At 35.8% G+C, this 22,603-nt stretch overlaps 1 protein-coding gene across 5 annotated transcripts in view; it reads left to right on the top strand.

Annotated features, from left to right (window-relative positions):
- Positions 1-22,603, top strand: part of GPATCH8 (G-patch domain containing 8) — a 98,394-nt gene that overhangs the window by 26,290 nt on the left and 49,501 nt on the right. For 3 of the 5 annotated variants that reach the window (XM_060133238.1, XM_060133236.1, XM_060133240.1), the window contains one exon: positions 6,030-6,102. The exons of 1 other annotated variant lie outside the window; for it this stretch is intronic. In XM_060133238.1, the coding sequence (XP_059989221.1) occupies positions 6,030-6,102 (73 nt within the window). Of the gene's footprint in view, positions 1-4,008; positions 4,027-6,029; positions 6,103-22,603 lie in introns of all 5 variants that reach the window. One more of the 5 variants, XM_060133239.1, reaches the window with a different exon arrangement.

The following is a 22,603-nucleotide window of genomic DNA, read 5'->3' as shown; positions in this document are numbered from 1 at the left end:
ATATTTATATTTTTATGAATAGTTACATGTTCAGAGATGTATATTAATAAATTATACTTACAATGAAAATTTACTCCGGAAACACATTAAAATATGCTTTATTTGTGATGTGGTAGTTTAGGTAGTAGGGGAGAGGAGCTTCATAGCCGACATGGTGTTAGATAGAAGTGGGACAAAAAGAGAGGGATTTTATTTCTGTTACCAAATCATTTGGGGATAAATTTAAAGTTTTAAAAGAAAGTCCTAAAATGATTGGCATCAAAATAGGTAGTGTAGTAACCCCCAAGTGCCCTATCACCTTAGGAATGCTCACCAAATAAGTGTATATTAGTTATATGTCTGGCTGGCTGGCTATCTTGTTGAGCTATCTTGTTTTTAGGGGGAAATGGCGTTGTTTCTAACACACAGAAAGAGTCTCTGCTGAATTAAAATCTTTCTCTGCAGCAATATCTATTGAGAGGTGCTGACTGTTTTGCTACAGCATGCAACTCAAAAGTGGCTGGAAATATGCAGCTTTGGGAGTCTACAGATCATTGCAGGAGCTAAAGGTCTAGTCATTTTTTTTTCTAACAAAGGTAATCTGCAGCAGCTGGTAACCGAGGAAGTCTCTGCACAGGTTTGTGCCAAGAATATGCCCTTGTGAAGGGTTATTGTGAGTATAGGATTAAGGTCCTTTTGTTTTGTAATAGGGTAAATTTGTTGCAAACCGGCAAGATGGGAAATGAGATACAAAGATGTGATAATGCATTATGCTTTTGGTAAACTTCTGAAGCTTATTAGCTTTGTTCCTGAGATGATTACAGGTGTTTCAGTTTCAATCAGGAAATGTTTAAAACACATCAAAATCCAGCATTTGTAAAGTATTTCATAATCTTTGTTATAAAGTTTTATTTTCCCTTCTTTACTTCAGCCAACCAGATATCTTTCAGTGAAATTTCTGGTCAAGAATAAAACACTGTTCTAAGAAAATTTTTAAAGAATTGCCAGACAACTTGATTATCTGAATTAAAGGAAAGTAGGAAGTATTAATATTTTACCCTCATTACAAAAAACTTTTAGAACTTATATTTTAAGTTATTGCTTTATGAGATTTTTAGGTCCCAGCTATAATGATGACCTCTATATACTTAAAGATAAAATGTTTAGAAAACAAATAAAACTTAAACTAAAACCATAGGCCAGTCTAGGATTCCACCATAGATCCAAGAATTGGTTGATGTGATTTAGGATATATGGTCCTTTATGATCTTTATCATAGAAAGAAGATGAGAAGTCAGATGGGAGAGTGATTATAAGCTATCCAAAAGTTAAAATGCCTGCACCATAGACTTAAAATATGTTGTCATTGTTGCAGCTGGAAGTAAAACTACCCATCAGCCATTACTTGGTTTTTGCTCTACCTGACTGATTAAAATTCTGTCTGTATAGTTGTCAGGTTGACCGAGCAGGTTTTAAAAATTAATGTTAAGTTTTCAAATTCCAGTTGCTGATGTTTCCTTTGCATATCTAGGGATTTAGAAGTATATGTATAAGTGGGTTTTGTCATGTTGCATATCTGTTTAGATCTGTGGACTCCACTAGTTCCAAACTGTAACTCCGTAAGACTGCTGATTTGACATTTAGCAGTGACCATATGTGGACTGCACTATAAATAATGTGCTTCTTGGAGCTGAATGGTGTAGCATTACTATATGGCTTTTCTCTCTAGTCTTCATTGTGTCATCTGTAGTGAGCTATAGATTTTTTTGTTTTGGGAATTTTTACAACTTGTTGTTTGCATGGGTTCACCTAGTAGCACTTGGTTTTTGCTTAGAGTCTTTAATACACAATCAGCAAAGCTTACAATCCACTCAAGAGACTTGCCATTTTTGTCACTGTTGAAAATGAGCTAAATGGTATAAATTGAATGTGGCTGTCAACTAAAAGAAAATTCAGTGTGGAATTAGTATTCATCTAGTCACTGACATAATTGTAGTATAGTTTTCTCTTGAGACATGATATTCAATTTCCTATTAAAAATGTGGAATCAGCCCCACACGGTGAAGTAAATTTTAATCTGTATTTTCGCAGGCTCCCATTATACAGATTGGTGGTGCTGTTGCCAAAATGATCATTGTTACTCTGGTGGTATACAGCTTCATGGAGCAAAGTTTCTGGGAAAGTTTTCTACTTGGTATTTAATTAATAAAAATGTCGAGGAATGGATGAAACAATAATGAGTTGGTTTTTTGTTTTTGTTTTTTGGCTGGTATTGTGTTTTCAGCATATTGGTAGTTGTTTATAATATACATTTCTTGCTATAAATGATGTTCCCATTTAAAAATTATATTCTTTCTCACATATAATACAGAGGAAAAAGGGTTAAAATATGGCACTTTAATTTACATTTAAGTTTAGAAATATAAAAAATGTAAAGGCCAATTTACATAATCTAGGTGAAAAAAGTTTGAGTTTTTAGGTCAGCTTCATAGTTTAACCAAAATTAAGAAAAACTTCATGCCTAGCCAAAGAAAATGCTGCACTGCCACCATTTTTGGAGTCTCAAGCACAGAGACTAACAGATAGGTTGTGGGAGGAATTCTCTGGTGGTCCAGTGATGAGGACTCTGCACTTTCACTGCCGAGGGCCCGGATTCAATCCCTGGTCGGGGAACTAAGGTCCCACAGGCCGTGCCACACGGCCTGAAACAAAAAAAAACAAACAGGTTGTGGGAGCTCTGTGAATCATGTGGAAAACCAGCTTTTTGCCTACTTCCCTTGGGCAAAGTTCAGTTGCTTTATTAATAGTGTATTTCCCTGCATTTCTTCCATGTGCATTTAAATTATAAACAGCCTGTCACTGTACATGCCCCTTTGTTAGTCACAAACCAGGCTGTGTTAAAAAAGAAAAAATAAAATCTATTATTTATTTTTGCTTCTATGAGATTATAACTAAATCGCAAATTATATATTTTATTTAAAAATAAAAAACTGAAAGTTTTTTAGTGACTATTACAGTGACCAAAATAGTAAATTGTTACTATTTCAGAAGTTAAATAGTACTCATTGCCCATGTTAGGTCTAGATTACCTGTTAGGACTACAAATTATTTACTGCAGTTTACTGTTATAACATTCACGGGAATAATTGGCAACCTAACCAGAGAGAGTAGATTAATGATTTTCACAGGCTGGCCATTGAATCCCTTGCTCTTTCACAGTGAAAGTTCAATGAACATTTTGATCACTTCAGATTAGACAAGTCTGCTTTGTTCTACTTTGTTATAAGGTATTTTGGTGTGCCTTTCTTGTTACCCATCATCCTTAAGCCTGTTGGAGTTTTGACTAGTGTTTATAAAACTTTTTTCTTTTTTTGGTAAGAAAAAGGACCATAATGAATACTAGTCATTTCTCCAGAGTCACAGAACTGCCTTTTTTCCTCCAAAAGCAGATAGGCTGAAATGATAGGAAAGGTTTAGATTTTCTGTATTAGTCATTCACTTAATCTAGGAGGCTGGTGAGGGGAAGACTTTCTGGGAGATACGCCTATTATTTTTGTTGCGTTTGTTATAACTGCAGGGACACAGAGTGGCATGTTAATAATTTTAATATAACCCCTGACAGTTCATTCCCTGTGCATACTTGGGGAAGTAGATTTAATTAAAGAACAGTTTTCACCTAAAGTTTTAGAAGAGAAATACCACTGCCATTTTGTATCAATAGTTTTTTTGAGAAGGTGACAGCCATCTTGAGTGGTTTTGTAAAAGTGGTGCTAATGTGTATAACCCTAAATTTTTCTTTTTCCTCCTTCTCCCTTTAACATTTGCTTCTCCTTTCACTGTTGTCAGTCACAACACGCTGCTCTTGAATCTCTCAGCTGGTCTTGACTCGTGAATTTACTTATGCTTTCACTCTTCTTTAATAAATACATTAATTGCAAGCAGTGAATTGAAAACAAGACAAAAAAAAAAAGACCGTTAGTGATTGGACAGTTTCTTACTTTGTGTTACATTTAACTGTTCTTTTGACAGCCCAGTTTTTAAAGCCAGGTTCGTATGGAAATGCTTTCACTCCACTTGCACTGCTTTTGGAAATAGCATACTGCTTCATCTGTCTGTTTATTTTAGTGCATTCATAATATAACACAGCATAATGTCTCATCTCCACTTAGCCAAAAGAGTGAGTTTTCTTAAATTAAAAAAAGGGACAACAATTTTTGTCAGCATGGTTTAATACCGTAAATCTGTGCCAAGTATAGTTACAAAATTAGTCTGTTAAAAAATTAAACAATACTTCCATCAGCTGCATAATCTTAGAGTCATTCTGCTATCCTTGTCCTTCCCATAGTTAATTCAGTTGTAGGAGTTACGATGATGTAAAACAATGATTTTATGTACGGGTAAGTTTATTTCCACAGTAGTATTATAAAGGCCTCTTTATCTTCCTTTTCTGCTAACATTACTTGTATTAAGACTTACAAAATTTTTTTAACGATAAAGTTATTTATAAATAGTTAGGCATTCTATACTGGGATTACACATAGCTGTAGCATTTTCTCATTCTCTAAGTTGCTAGCAAAAAATAATCTCTAGTGACCTTTTGTGCACAGTAATGATTTTGTATATATAGGTTTAAAACAATTGCATGTTTTGTTTTAGAAACAGACTTCTCATTATCATTTGCCACATTTTTGTTTTTTTTAAAGTATCCCAATCTTTGTTCCTCTGATCAATGAAATTCAGCCCAGTTTTCCAGTTGGCATCCTGTCATAAACTCATAGAAGGAAGTTGACCTTTTTTTTAAATTTTTAAACAGAGCATTGGGGAGGCTTAATTTTCCTTTTGTAACTTACTGTCAGAGAATATAATAGTGAAATAATTTTTTTCTTTCCTTTGTAACTCCGAAGACCATTTTACCGTTGAATATGGAGCTGGAAGATAAAAGCAATTTAATATGAGATTTGATTCTAATTCAGAGACTAATTGGTTTAGTTGACTAGAACACTTTGTGTTTAAAATTTTTTAATGTTTTCTTTTGGATGAGTAACATCATTTTATCTCATACAGTGTTAATGGTTATTTTAGCTTTGTCTCTGTACTTCGCAGTATTTGTAAAAAGCAAAGAATTGGACAAAGGTCTGCAGAGTTTTCTAAGATCTTGAACCCTTACACAAAAGCTGACATTTAATTGTTGTTTCTGGTGTCTTTTCATGTGGTTTACATTGAAAGATCTTTTCCACTGTGCTCCTAGGAAGATGAGACATTATGTATATTGGTTTTTTTCCCCTACATGCACTAATGGTTCTTTACTGTTAACTTACTGCTAGGCCTGTTTCATTCTAACATTTTAGTATTTTTGTTAGATTACATGTTGAAATGCATCACTCAGTCTGTGCTTGAGCTCATTTTATTTTTCTGTTTAATCAATTTAATTTCTTATTTTACTAACCTCACTTTTTTCAGTTTAATATTGGCTGCATGCTAGTTAAATATTTATATTTATATATATATTAAAAAACCAATCAAGTCTAGCCTGGATTTTGCTCTGATTGTGTTTTCATTTCTAGTGGTGGGGCAGTCTTACACTTACAACTTACTTTGTATCATGAAAGCCTGACACATAAGCAGAATAACTAAACACAATGTAGATTTTCTTTAAAAAACTTATAAAGTGGTGCTGTCTAGGTGGTGGATATGATTGTATAAGTACCTTGATTTTTTGCTTTTTAATGTTAGTTTTAAACTTCATAAATGTATTCTTCCCCTTTTCCCCTTCCCTTTTTTCTCCTTTTAAAAGTGTTATGTACAAAAGTTGCCCAGCACACCATCAGAAAGGACCCTTACCCTGTATGTTCTTCCCATATAAAATACTAGCCAGTATTTCTTTTTACATTAATGCCCCCTTTATTGGGCACATTTACCCTATTATTAGCACCTTTTTGCATGCATATATGTAGAATTATCTCTTGTTCATCACCTGTTTAAATATCACTAGGAAGGGAAGAATATATTATTGGAATATTTTTGGTTTGTCTCTCTGTTCTGTCTGTCAGGATAATATTGGACATCGCTTACTCCAGAAACATGGGTGGAAGCTGGGCCAGGGATTGGGAAAATCTCTTCAGGGTAAGTTTTTTAAATATACCAAAAAAAAAAAAAGAAAGAAAAAGAAAATGTTTCTGATGGCAGATCTTATGCCTGAGTATATTTGTTGTCTTTCTTTAAAAAGTGTTTGGGTTTTCCCACTTGCCTTTTACTCCCCAGAATAGTCTATTTTTCCTGTGACTATATTTTAACTCACTATTAAGCTAATAATTTGCAAGAGTAAGCTGCTGTGTCACAAATACTTTCAGATCAGACATACTGTGTGTGGCTCAACCTGTTTTAAGTTTCTTTTGGTGGAGGTGATGGGTGGGTGGAGGTGATGGGTGGGTGAAGTAAATGAAGTACATAGTATTGGAGTGTGCTTTCTTTGTATTTTTTAGTGATGTTGTATTGTGGCTTCAGTATTATAAAGAAAACCATTCAACAGCAGAGTTTAATTTTTGCCCTCCCAAATTCTCCCTGAAGCTGGTGATTGCCCTGGTTCTTTTTCTGTAATCAGAATCCATGTAGTAGTAGAGAGAAAAATTACCCTATATGAAACATAAGATGGAAGCAGAGGCTTCTTAGGGTTCTCTGAGAGGCCATTTCTCAAGTTCAGATCAGTCTCTGGGAAAGGTATGGCTTAAAGTTTCCATTGCATTTATTTTTTCTTTTAACTATACTAACCATTTGGATAACAAAATACTAACATTTCTGCTTCTGAGTTCTTGCTAGTTGGAAACCAACCAACCAACTCCATTCACTTTTTAGCTCCCTCATATTCAAGGGCTACTGTGTGTTCTTTGCAGATGTGAACACTACCTCAGAAATGATGGAAATCATTGCACTTCTACTTCCGGTCATGGAGGGTCTTGTTGTATAAAGGGATCTTTGGGGAGAGGGGCGCTACTGTTGACTAATTCTTTGAATTTGGGAAATGAATTTCCACAATTTGAATGGGAAGTCTGATCAGTTCAAATGTGTATATTAAGGGGCACAAGAGGACAGGGCATGAAGCAGGATGTTTCAGTCTTTAAAACCTTTGCTTTTTATATTTTACATCCACAAATTCTATTCAGTGGTAACACAAAGGAAATGCTCAAAAATATATTTCAAATTAATATTTATTACTAAGCATTCATCTATTCTTTTGGGCAGATAGAAAGATTTGATCACCATTAAACTTGTTTTCCAGTGGCGTAAGAACTTATTGCACACGATATAAAGAATACAGTTGAGAGCAATTAGTATGGCATAGACCATAGATTTTGTAAGAGTCCAGAAGAGAGAAAGGTAATCAGGACTAAAGTAGAAATGACTTCTTGGTAGGATTAGTCCCAGTGGTTTGCATAGTTAAGTGTTGGGTTGAATTGAATGGAGGCGATAGTTCAGAATAAGGTCTGAAGATTGGATTTGATCTTTCCCTACTATTTGAAACCTCTCTTCCTATTCAGAGATTCCCAGGAGCATTGCTGATTGTTACTCTCTTTGTTCAGGGACACAAGGGAGTAGAACTGGGGGGCATTTCATAGGGGCTAGCAAATCTGTTTGAATCCTAGAATTTTTCATTGTAAGCATCAGAGACTTTAAAGTACAACTAGAACCTGCAGAGGGAAAGAGAGTGAGGGACATACAGACGGTGAGTTTAAGAAAGGTGAGGTAAATGGATACTCACCTATTTTTGGGTGATGGAAAATTATTATTATTGCTTCATTTTAAGAACACTTTTGAATTTGGTTCTCTTTAAACTTTGAGCTCCTTGAAAAGAGAAATTAGGTTTTATCCATATTTCACCTTCATCTCTATGGTGATAGGAATGTAATAAGCACTCAATAACTCATAAATCCATTATTTATTTAAAATAACAGGGAAATTTGAAGCCCATCTTTTTTTTTTCTTTTTAATTGTGGCAAAACCCACATAACATAAAACTGCCATCTTAACCATTTTTAAGTGTACAGTTCAGTAGTGTTTACTAAATTCACATTGTTGTGCAAAAGCCCATCTGCCTTGAATGGCTAGTACAATCTTTACCCTTCAAAAAGAATGGAACCTAATTCTATTGCCAATATTAAGGGGTGACTTTAATTGTCTTGTAAATGGCTCTTTTATTTTTTAGTGTCACATTCAACGTTGTGCAGGCATTGTGCTGGTTTCTCTTACATAGCTCTTTCTGTAATACCCACATGATTTGACCTAGAATACAGCCACATTTATGGTATATTGAGGTAATTCATGACGATTTTTTTCATTGTACCAAACCTTTCCTATAAATAACCACTGAAGAAAGCCCTGTTGCTCCACTGAAAATCATGCCTCCTTACTATTGTATAGACCAGTCACTGCAAATAATTTCTAGGCTCATGGCTTTGTAAGTTCTTTGCATTTACTCGTTTATTGTCAACCTTTAGTTCCTTTTATTTGATTTTAAGGCTCTCACATTTTTGACATGCAACCATCCACTAAATTTAAACCTGCTCTTTTTAGGATTTTTTTGTTAACGTTTAAAAATTACTTCAACCCATGCAAGATTTTCACAAAGGGTGCCAGTCCCTGGGGCTATAGTGTATATAACTTGTCACTGGATAGGCTGGAGAATAGGGCATAATAACTCTGAAGCAAAATTATCTGTGGTACGATAGAAATTTAAACTTTGTAAAGTGGGTTTAATTTTGTACTTGAATTTCCCTTATTATTCACCTTTTGTTCTCCCCTAGTATTTATTAAAATATTTCAAAAGTTAGGAAAAAATAGGAACTTGTGTGTGTGTGTCAGGTAAGTGATTATTAGTGTTAAAAAAAATAAAAGACCTGTAGAAAAGATATGTTGACAAGATGTCTGAAGGAAACAACATAAAGAAAGGCCTGGGCTTCCCTGGTGGCGCAGTGGTTGAGAGTCCGCCTGCCGATGCAGGGGACACAGGTTTGTGTCCCGGTCCGGGAAGATCCCACATGCCGCAGAGTGGCTGGGCCCGTGAGCCATGGCCGCTGAGCCTGTGCATCTGGAGCCTGTGCTCCGCAACAGGAGAGGCCACAAGAGTGAGAGGCCCGCATACCACAAAAAAAAAAAAAAAAAAGGCCTGTTGATGAGAAATGTTATGGACAGTTTTTATTATAGAGGCAGAGGACGTGTTTAATTTGGAATAAAGCAACAGCAAATGATAGTTGTATTTTGTGGCTGTTGAGCTGGATTTGGTTCTTGAAATTGTTTTGTAACCTTCCGGCAGCTTTGAAATGGAATGGAATGTAGCTCAGAATCTTTATTTTGCCATGAAATAGGTAAGTAGGTGTAGCCCAGAAGTGGTGCCTGAACTTCCTTTGTTATATTGTCTAAGCCCTTTGATGATTTGGCTGATTTTTTGGTCACAAAGAAAAGTTCAGCACCTGAGAAAAATGAATGAGGTGTGGTATTATTTCATATTTCACGCTGTCTAGAGGGTTCAGTCAGTAACAGACAACCAACATTTACTGAGCTAATAATGTATTCTAGTTATACCAGTTGTAAATAGCATAAGCCATGGGCAAAGTAGATAAGACATCATTCTTGCTCTTCAGACTTATTTTCCAGTCCCCCAAGTCTTGCTTTTTAAACTTACTGTATACCTTTGAAGGTTTTTTAAGGCCAGGGGCCATGTTTTATATTTTTTAGTATGTGATCAATTGAATATTTAATTGACAAATTGCTTCAAGTTCCTTGAGAGTAGGGATTCTCTTTTATTTTTGTTTAAAAGTACTTGGTGTAGGGTATGAGGCAGTGTGAGCAGCATTTGGAAACGTAAGATTTCGGTTAGAGTTTGGCTTTGCCACTTACTTTAAGGGACAAGTTGCCATAACTGAATTATTTTTCTCAGCAATAAATGGGGATTAAAATCTCTGCCTCTGTTCTCACAGAGTGATTATGAGGATACAGTAAATTAACGTAAGTGAAGTCACTTTATACAAACTGTAAAACACTATATAAATGCTACTTGTTATTAACACCTCTGATGTATAGTGTATATTTAGATATTTTAACTGAATTTGAGATAATCCGTCTTTAGGTCTTCATCAAAAACCTAAATATAATAAAAATCATAAATAGAGAAGCCTCTATCTTGCTACTGTCTATTTCCCAGAATTTGTAACAGAGTAGTTTAATATGATAAGCTAGATATCTGACTCCCAGATCTGTGCTTTTAATGCTGTATATGTTGTAGGGTCCTGAGCCCCTAATTTTGGTGTTTGTTTCAGTAATTCTGAGCTCTTAGTTACAACACCTAAAAGAGCCTCAGTCACTGAGCAATGGTGTTGTGACAACTGTATAGCAACCCAGAAAAAAGAAGTTGGATCCCCACTGTCATACCTTACCCCAAAATATATTCCAGATGAATAAAATATTTAAATGTAAAAGATGAAATCATGAAATCATTAAGATGAACAATGGGATAATTATTATTTTAAAAATAATCTTAGGGCTTCCCTGGTGGCCCAGTGGTTGAGAGTCCGCCTGCCGATGCAGGGGACACGGGTTCGTGCCCCGGTGCGGGAAGATTCCACTTGCCGCAGAGCGGCTAGGCCCGTGAACCATGGCCACTGAGCCTGCGTATCCGGAGCCTGTGCTCTGCAACGGGAGAGGCCACAACAGTGAGAGGCCCGCATACCGCAAAAAAAAAAAAAATCTTAGAATGAGGAAAACTTTTCTAACTTTAACTCCAAACCCAGAAGACATTAAAAAAACAGATAAATGTGACTGTATTTCATCATAAATAAGGTAAAAAACCAGAACAACAAGAAAAAAACAAACTGGGGGAAGTATCTGTAATATTTCATTACAGACAAAGGACAGATTTCCTTATGTATTTATCATCAGTTTGTAAAAGACTTATAACCTAAATAGAAAGGGAGAAACGATATGAGCACTGTTCACAGAAAAGTAATGCAAATGACCTTTAGGTGTTTGAAAATATTCTCAATCCTTTTCATATTAGAGATAATGCATATTAAACTATGAGATATCATTTTTCACTTGTTGGCTTGGATAAGGCTTAAAAAAAAGAGTAGCCTGGTCAGATTTTGGAGAAAAGGTTCTTACATTATAGCCAGTGAGACTATAAACTGATAAAACCACTGTGGAAAACAATTTGAATTACTTAAAGATTAAAATACATGTATCCTTAGATCCAGTAATTCTGTTTCTATCTATCTAACTTATTCATGAAATGCACAAAATAATGTATGATTGAAGTTATTCATTATATCACTGTGATAGATTAGAAATAGTCTACCATATTTCCTTGATTCTCAGACAGTTTTTCATATTTTAATAAAGATAAAATCAGATACACCTTATTAATGGCATTATAGTTATAATTGGCAGCTTTTTAAATTTCTTTCTTAGTGGCACATAAAACTATTTTACGGTTAATGGCATTTAAATTTTTAAAATTATTTTTGGCTGCATTGGGTCTTCACTGCTGCGCGCAGGCTTTCTCTAGTTGTGGCGAGTGGGTGCTATTCTTTGTTGCGGTGCGCGGGCTTCTCACCGCGGTGGCTTCTCCTGTTGCGGAGCATGGGCTCTAGGCACGTGGGCTTCAGTAGTTGTGGTGCGTGGGCTCAGTAGTTGTGGCTCGTGGGCTCTAGAGCACAGGTTCAGTAGTTGTGGCACACGGGTCCAGTTGCTTAGCGGCATGTGGGATCTTCCCAGACCAGGGCTCGAACCCATATCCCCTGCACTGGTAGGTGGATTCTTAACCACTGCGCCACCAGGGGAGCCCTAATGGCATTTTAGATTTGAAGAAATAGGATACTAAAATGGGTAAAGGGAAACCATGCAGCTTTAAAAGGATTGAGTTAGTTTCGTATGTACTCAATATGTATAGAACAATTTCCAAGATACATTAAGTAAAGAAGCAAGGTGCAGAATAGTGTGTATTATAGTAAACTACCACTTGTGTTAAATGACATATATACATGTATAGTGGGCAGATAGATAGATATATACCTCCTGCTTAAAAATCACTATTTTGTTCCTGAAAATCAGACCTTCTGTATGAAAACCCTACTTGGGAACCTATTTACCATTATTTTAAATGGCTTATACATCAACCCAACCCCTAACCAATTTCTAAAACATAGCTGGCTGTTTATGAATTTTTTAAAAAATTAAGGTATAAAATACTTAAACATTTCTTCCTGATTACCAGATAATTACTATGGTTGTTAACAGTTGCTTTCTATGTAGTAACATGTCCATACCTTTTGTTGATACTTAAGCAGCTTTCCCGAAGTCCTACAAGTTGTATGTGGATGTATCTCCAGATTTCTCACTTGTCTTTTCCTTAAAATGTTGAATTAGATTTTTGAGATTGAAAGATAAAAATTTTACAGTATGAAACCATTGGCTGGAAGATGTGTCAAGAAAGACGAACTGAAGCATTTCACTGTGAGATATTAAAAGGGTACATTCTGTGGGGTATGCCTATATATTTATTTTTTATTTGCTTAACTATGCAGAAAAAAATCTTTGTTAAGGCAGACTGTGAAGGCAAAGTGGGTTGCTTTTTACTGTATTTTAAAATTTGTTATGATATACTTGTATTACTATTAAAAATATAGAAAATAATTATTTTGAAAAAGACTTAGAATAGGCAGAATCAAAGCAGAGTAGAGTTGGTTTCTTTGGTTTTATGTACGTGTCCCTCCTCCCACTCTAGTTTCAGTTAGCGAACAAATGGTTAATGTAGTTGGGTAAACCCTGCATTAGCTAAGCCCCAACAATGCTTCTACTACATTTTTTGACTGAAGAAAAACTAGATTTGAATTCAATACAATAGAAATATGTGGTTACAATTTAGACTTTATTGTTAAATTAGAATGTTGATCTTTAAAACCTAACTTCCTAAGAAAAGTCATTCTTTGGCTGAGGAGAAAATAGCTTTCCTTTAATATTTTGATGACATAGATAAATTTTCTGGATAGGATCTTTGTAAAAGCTGAGTTGTCCTTCTACCTTAGTTTCCCTTTGAAATTTGTTTTTCTTTGGGAAAGGAAATAGCACCTAACTCAGTAGTATTATGTGCCAAATCTAGAATCTAAACGTTCTGCATGTCCTACTTAATGAAATACATATTACTATGCTCATTTTATAACTGAAGTTTTGGAAAGGACATACAACTACTGAGTCTCTACCATTCGAATATAAGCCTAACTTTGAAATCACTGTTTCTGTTGGGTTTGCCAAAAGGTTCGTTCATTTCTTTCCGTAAGATGGCTCGAGTAGTGCTTAGTTGTCTTTAACCTCATTTGAAACAGTTTTGTTAGATTGTATTGTGACAGCTGTCATATCAGCGTGCGTTTAAAAAAAAACTTATCAAAATTGGTGAATGTTTGTGTAGCCATTTTAATATTGAAGATGGGAAAAAAGCAACATTTTTGGCATATTATGCTTTATTATTTCAAGAAAAGTAGAAATGCAACTGAAACACAAAAAAAGATCTGTGCAGTGTATGGAGAAGGTGCTGTGACTGATCAAATGTGTCAGAAGTGGTTTGTGAAGTTTCGTGCTGGAGATTTCTCGCTGGACGATGCTCCATGGTTGGGTAGACCAGTTGAAGTTGATATCGATCAAATCGAGACATTAATTGAGAACGATCAACATTATACCATGCTGGAGATAGCCAACATAGTCAAAATATCCACATCAAGCATTGAAAATCATTTGCAGCAGCTTGGTTATGTTAATAGCTTTGATGTTTGGGTTCCACATAAGTTAAGCAAAAAAAAAGTTATTGACCATATTTCCACATACGATTCTCCGCTGAAACGTAACGAAAATGTACCGTTTTTATAACAAACTGTGACGGGCGATGAAAAGTGGATACTGTACAATAATGTGGAATGGAAGAGATCGTGGGGCAAGGGAAATGAACCACCACGAACCACACCAAAGGCCGGTCTTCATCCAGAGAAGGTGATGTTGTGTATATGGTGGGATTGGAAGAGAGTCCTCTATTATGAGCTCTTTCTGCAAAACCACACAATTAATTCCAGCAACTACTGCTCCCAGTTAAACCAACTGAAAGCAGCACTCAACGAAAAGTGTCCAGCATTGGTCAACAGAAAACTCATAATCTTCCATCAGGTTAACACAAGACCACGTGTTTCTTTCATGACCAGGCAAAAACTGTTACAGCTTGGCTGGGAAGTTCTGATTCATCTGCCTTATTCACCAGACATTGCACCTTCGGATTTCCATTTATTTTGGTCTTTACAAAATCCTTTTAATGGAAAAAATTTGATTTCCCTGGAAAACTGTAAAAGACACCTGGAACAGTTCTTTGCTCAAAAAGATAAAACGTTTTGGGAAGGGCTTCCCTGGTGGTGCAGTGGTTGGGAATCCGCCTGCCTGTGCGGGGGACATGGGTTCGGGCCCTGGTCTGGGGAGATCCCACGTGCTGCGGAGCGGCTTGGGCCCGTGCGCCGCAGCTACTGAGCCTGCGCTCTGGAGCCCGTGAGCCACAGCTACTGAGCCGCGTGCCACAACTGCTGAAGCCCGCAAGCCTAGAGCCCGTGCACCGCAACAAGGAGTGGCCCCCCGCTCACCACAGCTAGAGAGAGCCTGTGTGCAGCAGTGGAGACCCAATGCAGCCAAAGATAAATAAAAAATTAATTAATTAAAAAAAAAGTTTTGGGAAGATGGAATTATGAAGTTGCCTGGGAAATGGCAGAAGGTAGTGGAACAAAAGGGTGAATACATTGTTCAGTATAGTTCTTGGTGAAAATGAAAAATTTGTCGTTTATTTTTACTTTAAAAGCCAAGGAACTTTTTGGCCAACCCAATACATTTATATCTTTTCCCTTCTCAGAAAAAGCTGATAGCTGAAAATAAGAGTAGGTTTGAGGGGGACAGCAGACATGTAGTTCCCCCAAATCAAAAGAGTATGGATTGTCAGAAAGGCTTAGTTATACTTGTTGCTGGTCTAGGTGAAGGAACCTGTAGCTATAATGGCCTCTGTTCCCTGCTAATTAAATGAGCTATGCAGTCTTTATACATTGCCAAAGGTAAGCATAATTTTAATAATTCATGTATCAAATTTAGTAAGATACAGATTCTATACAACCTCTGACTATCTTAATGGAATTTAGTTAATATAAACAAAAGAGATGAACCCAGTTAGTAAACAAAATTCGTCAGAATTGTCAGTCTGTAGTAAGAAGTCTAGGTTTTAGGGCTAGACTAGAAAGGAAAAGGGATTGGGGGAATGGAGAAGGGGAAATGGTGAATTCACATGCCATATAGACTACTTGTTTCTCAGTATAGGGATCATCACATTTAAAGACAGACATTAACGGGCTTCCCTCGTGACGCAGTGGTTGAGAGTCCGCCTGCCGATGCAGTGGACACAGGTTCGTGCCCTGGTCTGGGAAGATCCCACATGCCGCGGAGCGGCTGGGCCCGTGAGCCATGGCCGCTGAGCCTGCGCGTCTGGAGCCTGTGCTCCGCAACAGGAGAGGCCACAACAGTGAGAGGCCCACATACTGCAAAAAAAAAAAGACAGACATTAACTATATGTTAAGACGTTATTTAATCAGAAGACATTAAATATATGTTAAGTTCACAGCAAAATAACCAGAAAGGAAGTAGCAAATTTTACTAATGAAGATTTAGAACAGATAAGTATAAAAGGCTATTTTATCGTTCTAGTACTTTTTTCCTAAGAAAAGGGTGAACTAGTTATAGAAGCAGTTTGCACATTATCAAGGTAGATTACTTTAAAAGAGGCAATCGCTGGTGAAGAATTACATGGAATTAGTTGCACTTTTATTAAATACTATGTTCAAGAGACCATAATAAAGAATATACATGACATTATAAGATACCGCCCTTACTCTCATAGAGTTTGCCATTTATTTTAGGAGATAAATGGAAGAAAGCTGAAGAATAAATTCTGTAAGGATGAATGACTAGGGAAGACTTCGCAATGAAGTCTTGAGGAGGGAGGAATAGGTATTACGGAAGAAAGGAGATAACTGATGTGTACAAAGTGATTACAGTTGGCAAAGAGTAGGCCTAGCTGGCTGGAGCAAAGAATGCCCATAGGGCAGTGCATTTCATACATTTTAAAAGCAGAAGAACCTCTCAAATTACATGTTTTTTAAATGTCGGACCTTAATGTATAAAAGAGAGGGTGGAAAAAATCCACAATTGTTTGTTTGAAGCAGGGTTCTAGGTCTCCAGGAGCAGTCTGAAAACCATAACTAGAAGGCAGTAATGGGAAATTGGTTCAAATAGGCACAAATCTAATATTACTGACTATTTATGTCCTAGGCACTTAACAGATATCTCATTTAATTCTTAAAGCAAGTCTATGAGATAATTATTGTTAATCCCATTTTGCAGAGGAAGAAACTGAGGCTTAGAGAAGTTGAGCAAATTGCTCAAGAATAAGCTACCAGTAAATGACAGTATCAAAATACAAACCTTGGTCTTTCTGACTCCAAAACCCATGCTCCTAACTACCACACTGAATGTGGAAGGCTTTAATGCTGCTCCAATTTGGAACTTTATTTTGTAAGCCAAAGGCAGTTTTTGATTAGAAGAGAGGTATAGAGTTTTATAGCAAGAAGAAATATTAAAGCTAATTTAATCTGAAATTCATTTTACAGATGAAGAAATTTAGGTTTAGGGTTCCAAAGTGCTGAAACCCAGTCCCCAATTCTCTGATTTGTGATCTATTGTTCTTTCCATTATAGCAATGAGGACATTGGTGGTAGAAGTTAAATACTGGTCTAGCCAAAGTATGTCTGAAGATGAAGATGTAAAACCATTTAGAAAGCTGTCTAGGTATGAGTTGATAAGGGCATAGAATAGAGTGATAGCAATGGAACTGGAAAGGAAAGTATAATTATGAAGGATGATAAAACAAATCAACTACGAAGCATAAAGTACAGTCAATTCATGCATGTGTCTTACTAGCAAGCCTTTGTTCACTGGGTTTAGTATTAATCCTTTATAATAGCTAGCATTTATTAAGTGTTTACAGAGTGCTTGCACATGTATAGTCTAATTTAAATCCTCTCTGCGGTAGGTATTCCTGCTTTACAGATGAGGAAATGGACATTCTAAGGAATACTTTGCCCAGGATCTTACAGCATAAGTGGTAGAATCATGTTGCCAAAACCTATGCTTTTAATCAGTATGCTATCTATAATGTACTTCAGTGCTGTGTGGTGGGTTACTTCTGTCTCCTGGAGAAATGTGATGGTGGTGAGAAATAAAGTACTGCAGAATTAAAATATACAATAGTTATTCTGGCTGAAAAAATTGGAGATAGCTTTGAATGTGATATTTTTTCTTAGGGCACTTGAAGTGGTCATATATGTTTATGATAAATATAAATTTGTATAAATTCGCTAGAAACTTGAGACTAGGTTGAGTGGTAAGAACCTTGGCCACATTTTTAAGGATGGTTGGTAACTGATCTCCAGGGGAAAAGAAAATACTGTAATTTCTGTCTCATACTATAATTTCCTCGTTTATTTTTTCTTATACTTTATATTTCTCTCCTGTGGCATTTTATATATTCTACCTTGTATAATTTGTGTTTATGTGTCTCTTAACTCTCATTAGACTATAAACTCCTAAATGATAATAATTGCTAGGCATTTATGTGTTCTCTGTTGCTTTTCATGTTTTTTATTCTGCACACAGTTATTGAATCCTTAGAATGTGCAGATCTATAGTAAGTCTTAAAGAGTTGAAGAATGAATAAGATAGAGCCTCTGCCCTCCAGAGGCTCATGTCTAATATAGACACGAATGTAACAAATAAATGTAATGCAATGCAGTATAATATCATAATTGTGAAGTTAAAGGTACAGTGGGGGCTTAATAGAGAATTGAACAACCTAACTTAGAATTTCAACTTATTTCTTGAATGATTTAACAAGTAAAAAAATCTCATATTGTGCGAATAAGGAAGCAAACAGCTATATCAATATTTGCCCAACTATACTTGTTAGTTGATACATGGAATCTCCACATTCTTCCATAAGAAACACTGGTATTTAAAAGTAGGACCAAATGTAAACATGATAAGAACACAAAATTAAAAGTATGTTTTGTGAGAAATATATTTTAATAAAGAAAAAAGCTAAAAATTGTTTATTAAAAATGGCTACCAAAGTTTGAAGTAATGGGATTGTACATTTAGAAAAGGGAACAAAATAATATTATCTTTCATTTATAAATGTGGTTTATTAGTTTTAAATTCAGTCTTTTCTATCTCTCTGAGTCTTTCCAAACCTGTGAAGTAGATAGCTACCAATTGAGAGTTACAGAGAAAATCTAGTGGGAGCTCAGAAGGAAGGAACAAAGGACAGTCTCAGGAGTAGGAATTGCAAACTGTGGTGCCTGTTGGGGCCAGGTGGTAACATACGCAATTGAAGCCCACTGAGTGTGAGACAGTAGGAAGTAGTGTGAGTTGTGCCATGTCTAGAGAGGAATAACTGCCACTCAGCTAGCTCATGCTCATTGTTACCATGTAAGAATATAGTCTCAGGTATTGCTAGACGTGAATTTTTTAAAAAAGAAACCAGAAATCCAGATATTTTGGTGACATTTACTAATTGATAAACGTTGGCTCAAAGTTTAAAATAATCTGAGATAAACAAAACATGTTCAAGGCCCATATTTGATCCACAGGTTACCACTTTATGACCTCATTTGAAATTTGACCTGGGTTTAAATTCAAGCTCTGCAACTAGTAAGTGGTGTGACCTTGTTATAACCTCAATATACCCAAATTTTTAAAAGATTTGGGAGTTGTTTGGGGAAATTAAACATGATGATATATAAGTTTTATACCTGTATCCTATCTCATTTTCCTCTCTAATAGATGGAGCGGAGATAATGCCACTTAATAGATTGAGAAACATAAGTGTTTATCCATGGTCAAACTGCTGAGGATAGTAGCTATGTTTGTAAGTCTTCTGACCTCTACACCAGTACTTTTTCCATTAGACTTATGATTCTCAAGCTTTAGTGTGTAGCAGAATCACCTTGGGTGCTCGTTAAAAATGTAGATTCCTAGGACTTCCCTGGTGGCGCAGTGGTTAAGAATCCGCCTGCCAGTGCAGGGGACATGGGTTCGATCCCTGGTCCCAGAAGATCCCACATGCCGTGGAGCAGCAAAGCCCGTGCGCCGTAACTACTGAACCTGCACTCTAGAGCCCGCAAGCCACAACTACTGAGCCTGCATGCCCTAGAGTCTGCATTCCACAGCTACTGAGCCCATGTGCTGCAACTACTGAAGCCTGTGCGCCTAGAGCCCATGCTCTGCAACAAGAGAAGCCATCGCAAATGAGAAGCCCACGCACTGCAATGAGGAATAGCACCCGCTTGCTGCAACTAGAGAAAGCCCGCGTGCAGCAACGAAGACCCAACGCAGCACCCCCTGCCAAAATATATATATATATATTTTTTTTTTTTTGGTAAATGTGGATTCCCAACCAGCACAACTCAGCAGGTCTGGGGTGGGGTTCAGGAAGTAACATTTTAAACAAGCTCCCTAAATAATTTGCTTTGGACCATGTGAATAAAATAAGCTTCTAAGAATGTTACCTTGACTGTAGTAAGTAGGGTAGACAGTTGGTTCTTTTGCTCATACAAAATATATTAATTTTTAGTCCGAATTAGTATAATGCTATTTATTTTTCTTATAGTCTTATCTTAGCCTGATTTGCACTGTTTCCTACATTATTACTTATGGACTTCTTGCCCTAGGTTAATTTGCATGATCAAAATGAAATTGGTTTGTGTGGAAACTGGTTTCTTACTTTGGCAAGAAAGTGGAGTGTCCAAGAAACCTAAAATTAGAAATACAGAGTATAGAGTGACAGTGATTTCATTGTAATTAGAGTAGTCCAATCAGGTGGAAATAGTTGAAAATATAAACTTTCACTAGTTAAACCAATATTTGATAAGTAGGAACTAAGAGGAGACAAAAATGACCTCAAAGTTGTATGGAATCATAGACTTCAGAACTGGAAAAGAAAATTTCTGTGGATGACCTAGGATCTCTGGGCTTTTTAGCAGAGACTTCAGAGGAAATAAGGAGGATTTTTGAGTAATTTCAATCTACTTGACTTTCTGAATTTACTCCTACATTCCACGTGGACTTCATCTGTTACAAATTTGACATACTGTGGATTAATAACTTGCTGTTCAGTACACTTACATAGGTGCTATTGTCTTCCTCCAGGTGACAGTAATAGTAAAATAGTAAGCATTTTAATTTATTCTGTTTTGCTTAGGCTTAATTAATTTCCTTAGACGATTTGTACTATATGTTTAATTTGGAGAAGGTCTTGCTAATAAAGTATGCTTCATTCTTTTGGCTTGGATTTAACATTTGTATAACCTTGCTTTTCAAACTCAGTAGTCACTCTTTTGTTAATGGAATGATAACATGGGAAGGATTTGAGGGTAATACTTTGGTAATAATTTTCTCCATCTGTAAATAGGGTTGTTTCATTATCACCAAATTGTAGGTAGAACATTAAAATTTATCACAGCTTCTTAGAGTGTCTCTAATTTTAAGGTACTTATTGCCAGTTTTGGAAATGAAAGAACAAACTGATTTTTAAATTTTCTGAGGCCTTAAGAAGATGACAGTGTTAAGAGTTCAGCAGCATCCTATATAGTGATTTATAGTGAAACGTTAGGGTTTACAAAGCATCTTCTGTTTGTTGTTTCTTTTGATCTACATGCCAGTCCTGAAAGTGAGGATAATATCTCCATTTTGCAGGAGAGGCTGCTGAGACTCATATGCTGATTGTCAAAAGTCACACAAGTGTTTAGAAATTCTCTTATTGGAGAACTGAGTTTTTGTAGCCAGCGATTTTAGGGACTACCTAGACAAATATAGAAAGAAAATAATTAAAGATGAGTTGAGGAGGGAGTTGATGTGTAGAGTAAAGGAAGAACAATCTAAATGAAGCTGGAAGGTCTTTTGGGGTTATAGAGTGATCCTGGAATATTAAGAAATTCTCAGTGTAGTTAATGGAAGTACTTAACCAATAGTAAGAGGATACAACTCTAAGAAGGCATTGGATTGTTGGATTATTACAATACCATAGGACTGGCTACTATCTACATAACTCCCCCAAATATTTTCTACTCTTCAAACTTAAGAATTGAAGTGAACCTTAGAGACCATTAAGTCTGTCTGACTCCTTAAACATTTGGTGCCTGCTTCTTCTTGTCTGCTAATGAGTGATGATAGATAAAAGAAATTGAACAAGGTTGTAATGAATAGTAATGCAAAACTCAACTATTTCTTTATATTAGCGTATATATTTTTTGAGATATGGAGACCTGTATAATATAGCATATATCTTCTGTTTAATAAAATAACTCCTTGATTACAAGACAGTTAAATCATCAGTATCTTGTGGCATCAAGCAGAAAGCACTGTGATGACTAAATATTTATTTATACCTGAACAAGGTGAGACCCACTATGAACATGTTCATTCTCTTGAGTCAACAAATGCTTTTTAATTTGTTATATCAAATTATGTCCCAGATACTGTATCAGTTATTCAGGATATAAACATAAGTAAAACTCAGGGCACAAAAGTGTTCCCCATTTTTTAAAAACTAAGGACCTAAAATTGTTTTGCCTTCTCCCCCTATGCCTCATATTTTAAATTATTTTACCCTGAAATTTATTTACTAAATTGATTTTCTCCTTTAAAAATAAATTTATTTTTATCTTACCAAATGGTTAGCATGAAGCAGGCAGTGTTCAGTGAGTTGATGTGATTTAAGCTAAATTTGGAGTGAAAGTATGATTTCCTTTAGGTGACTTTTTTTTTTTTTTTTTTTTAATTTATGGTACCTCAGGCATTCCCTTTATTACCTCTCCTGAGGGCTTGAGTATCTCATGTCACCCCTGAATGAGATATCTTTTCCAGGCTTAACATTCTGATTCTAACACTTTATTTTAATTTATAATTTATTTTGCCCCTTTTCTGTCCCTGTTTATTAATATATTAGATTATATGATTAAAATTGAACTATTTTATCCTAGAAGGCAGCTCTGATACTTTGGGAAGATGGAAGGATCTTTTGGTCACAGTTAAACTTCTGTGCTTTTAGAAAAACACCTGTGTTTGAAAATCAAAATAACCTGATTGTTGTATAGATCATTAAACAGGCTGTGACAAGAATATAGTTATTTTTTGTAGTGCTAGAAAATTTGGATTCTCTTTTGAGTAGGAAGCCTTTAAAAAAAAAAACAACCTTAGAAACTCTATAGGGAATAATTAATATGCTTGATGTTTCCTAAGGAAAAAATATCTAAATGATGCTGAAAGTAATCATTGTTCTTATGCTACTGAAGACTATTATTTTCAGGAGAAATATGCAAAAGTGAAGCTTTGATTTGGAAATAAATGTACCACTTTTTACCCAGGAAGTATTTCTGAAAGTAGTATCTAATCACTGTTTTAGTAAATGAAATTATATTTAAACACACTAACATAGCTTACTATAGAGTCTTAT

This window comes from Lagenorhynchus albirostris, chromosome 20, assembly GCF_949774975.1.
Source record: "Lagenorhynchus albirostris chromosome 20, mLagAlb1.1, whole genome shotgun sequence".
Lineage (NCBI taxonomy): Eukaryota > Metazoa > Chordata > Mammalia > Artiodactyla > Delphinidae > Lagenorhynchus > Lagenorhynchus albirostris.
Note: the sequence above shows the minus strand (reverse complement) of the source record. Positions and strands in the feature narration are given on the sequence as shown.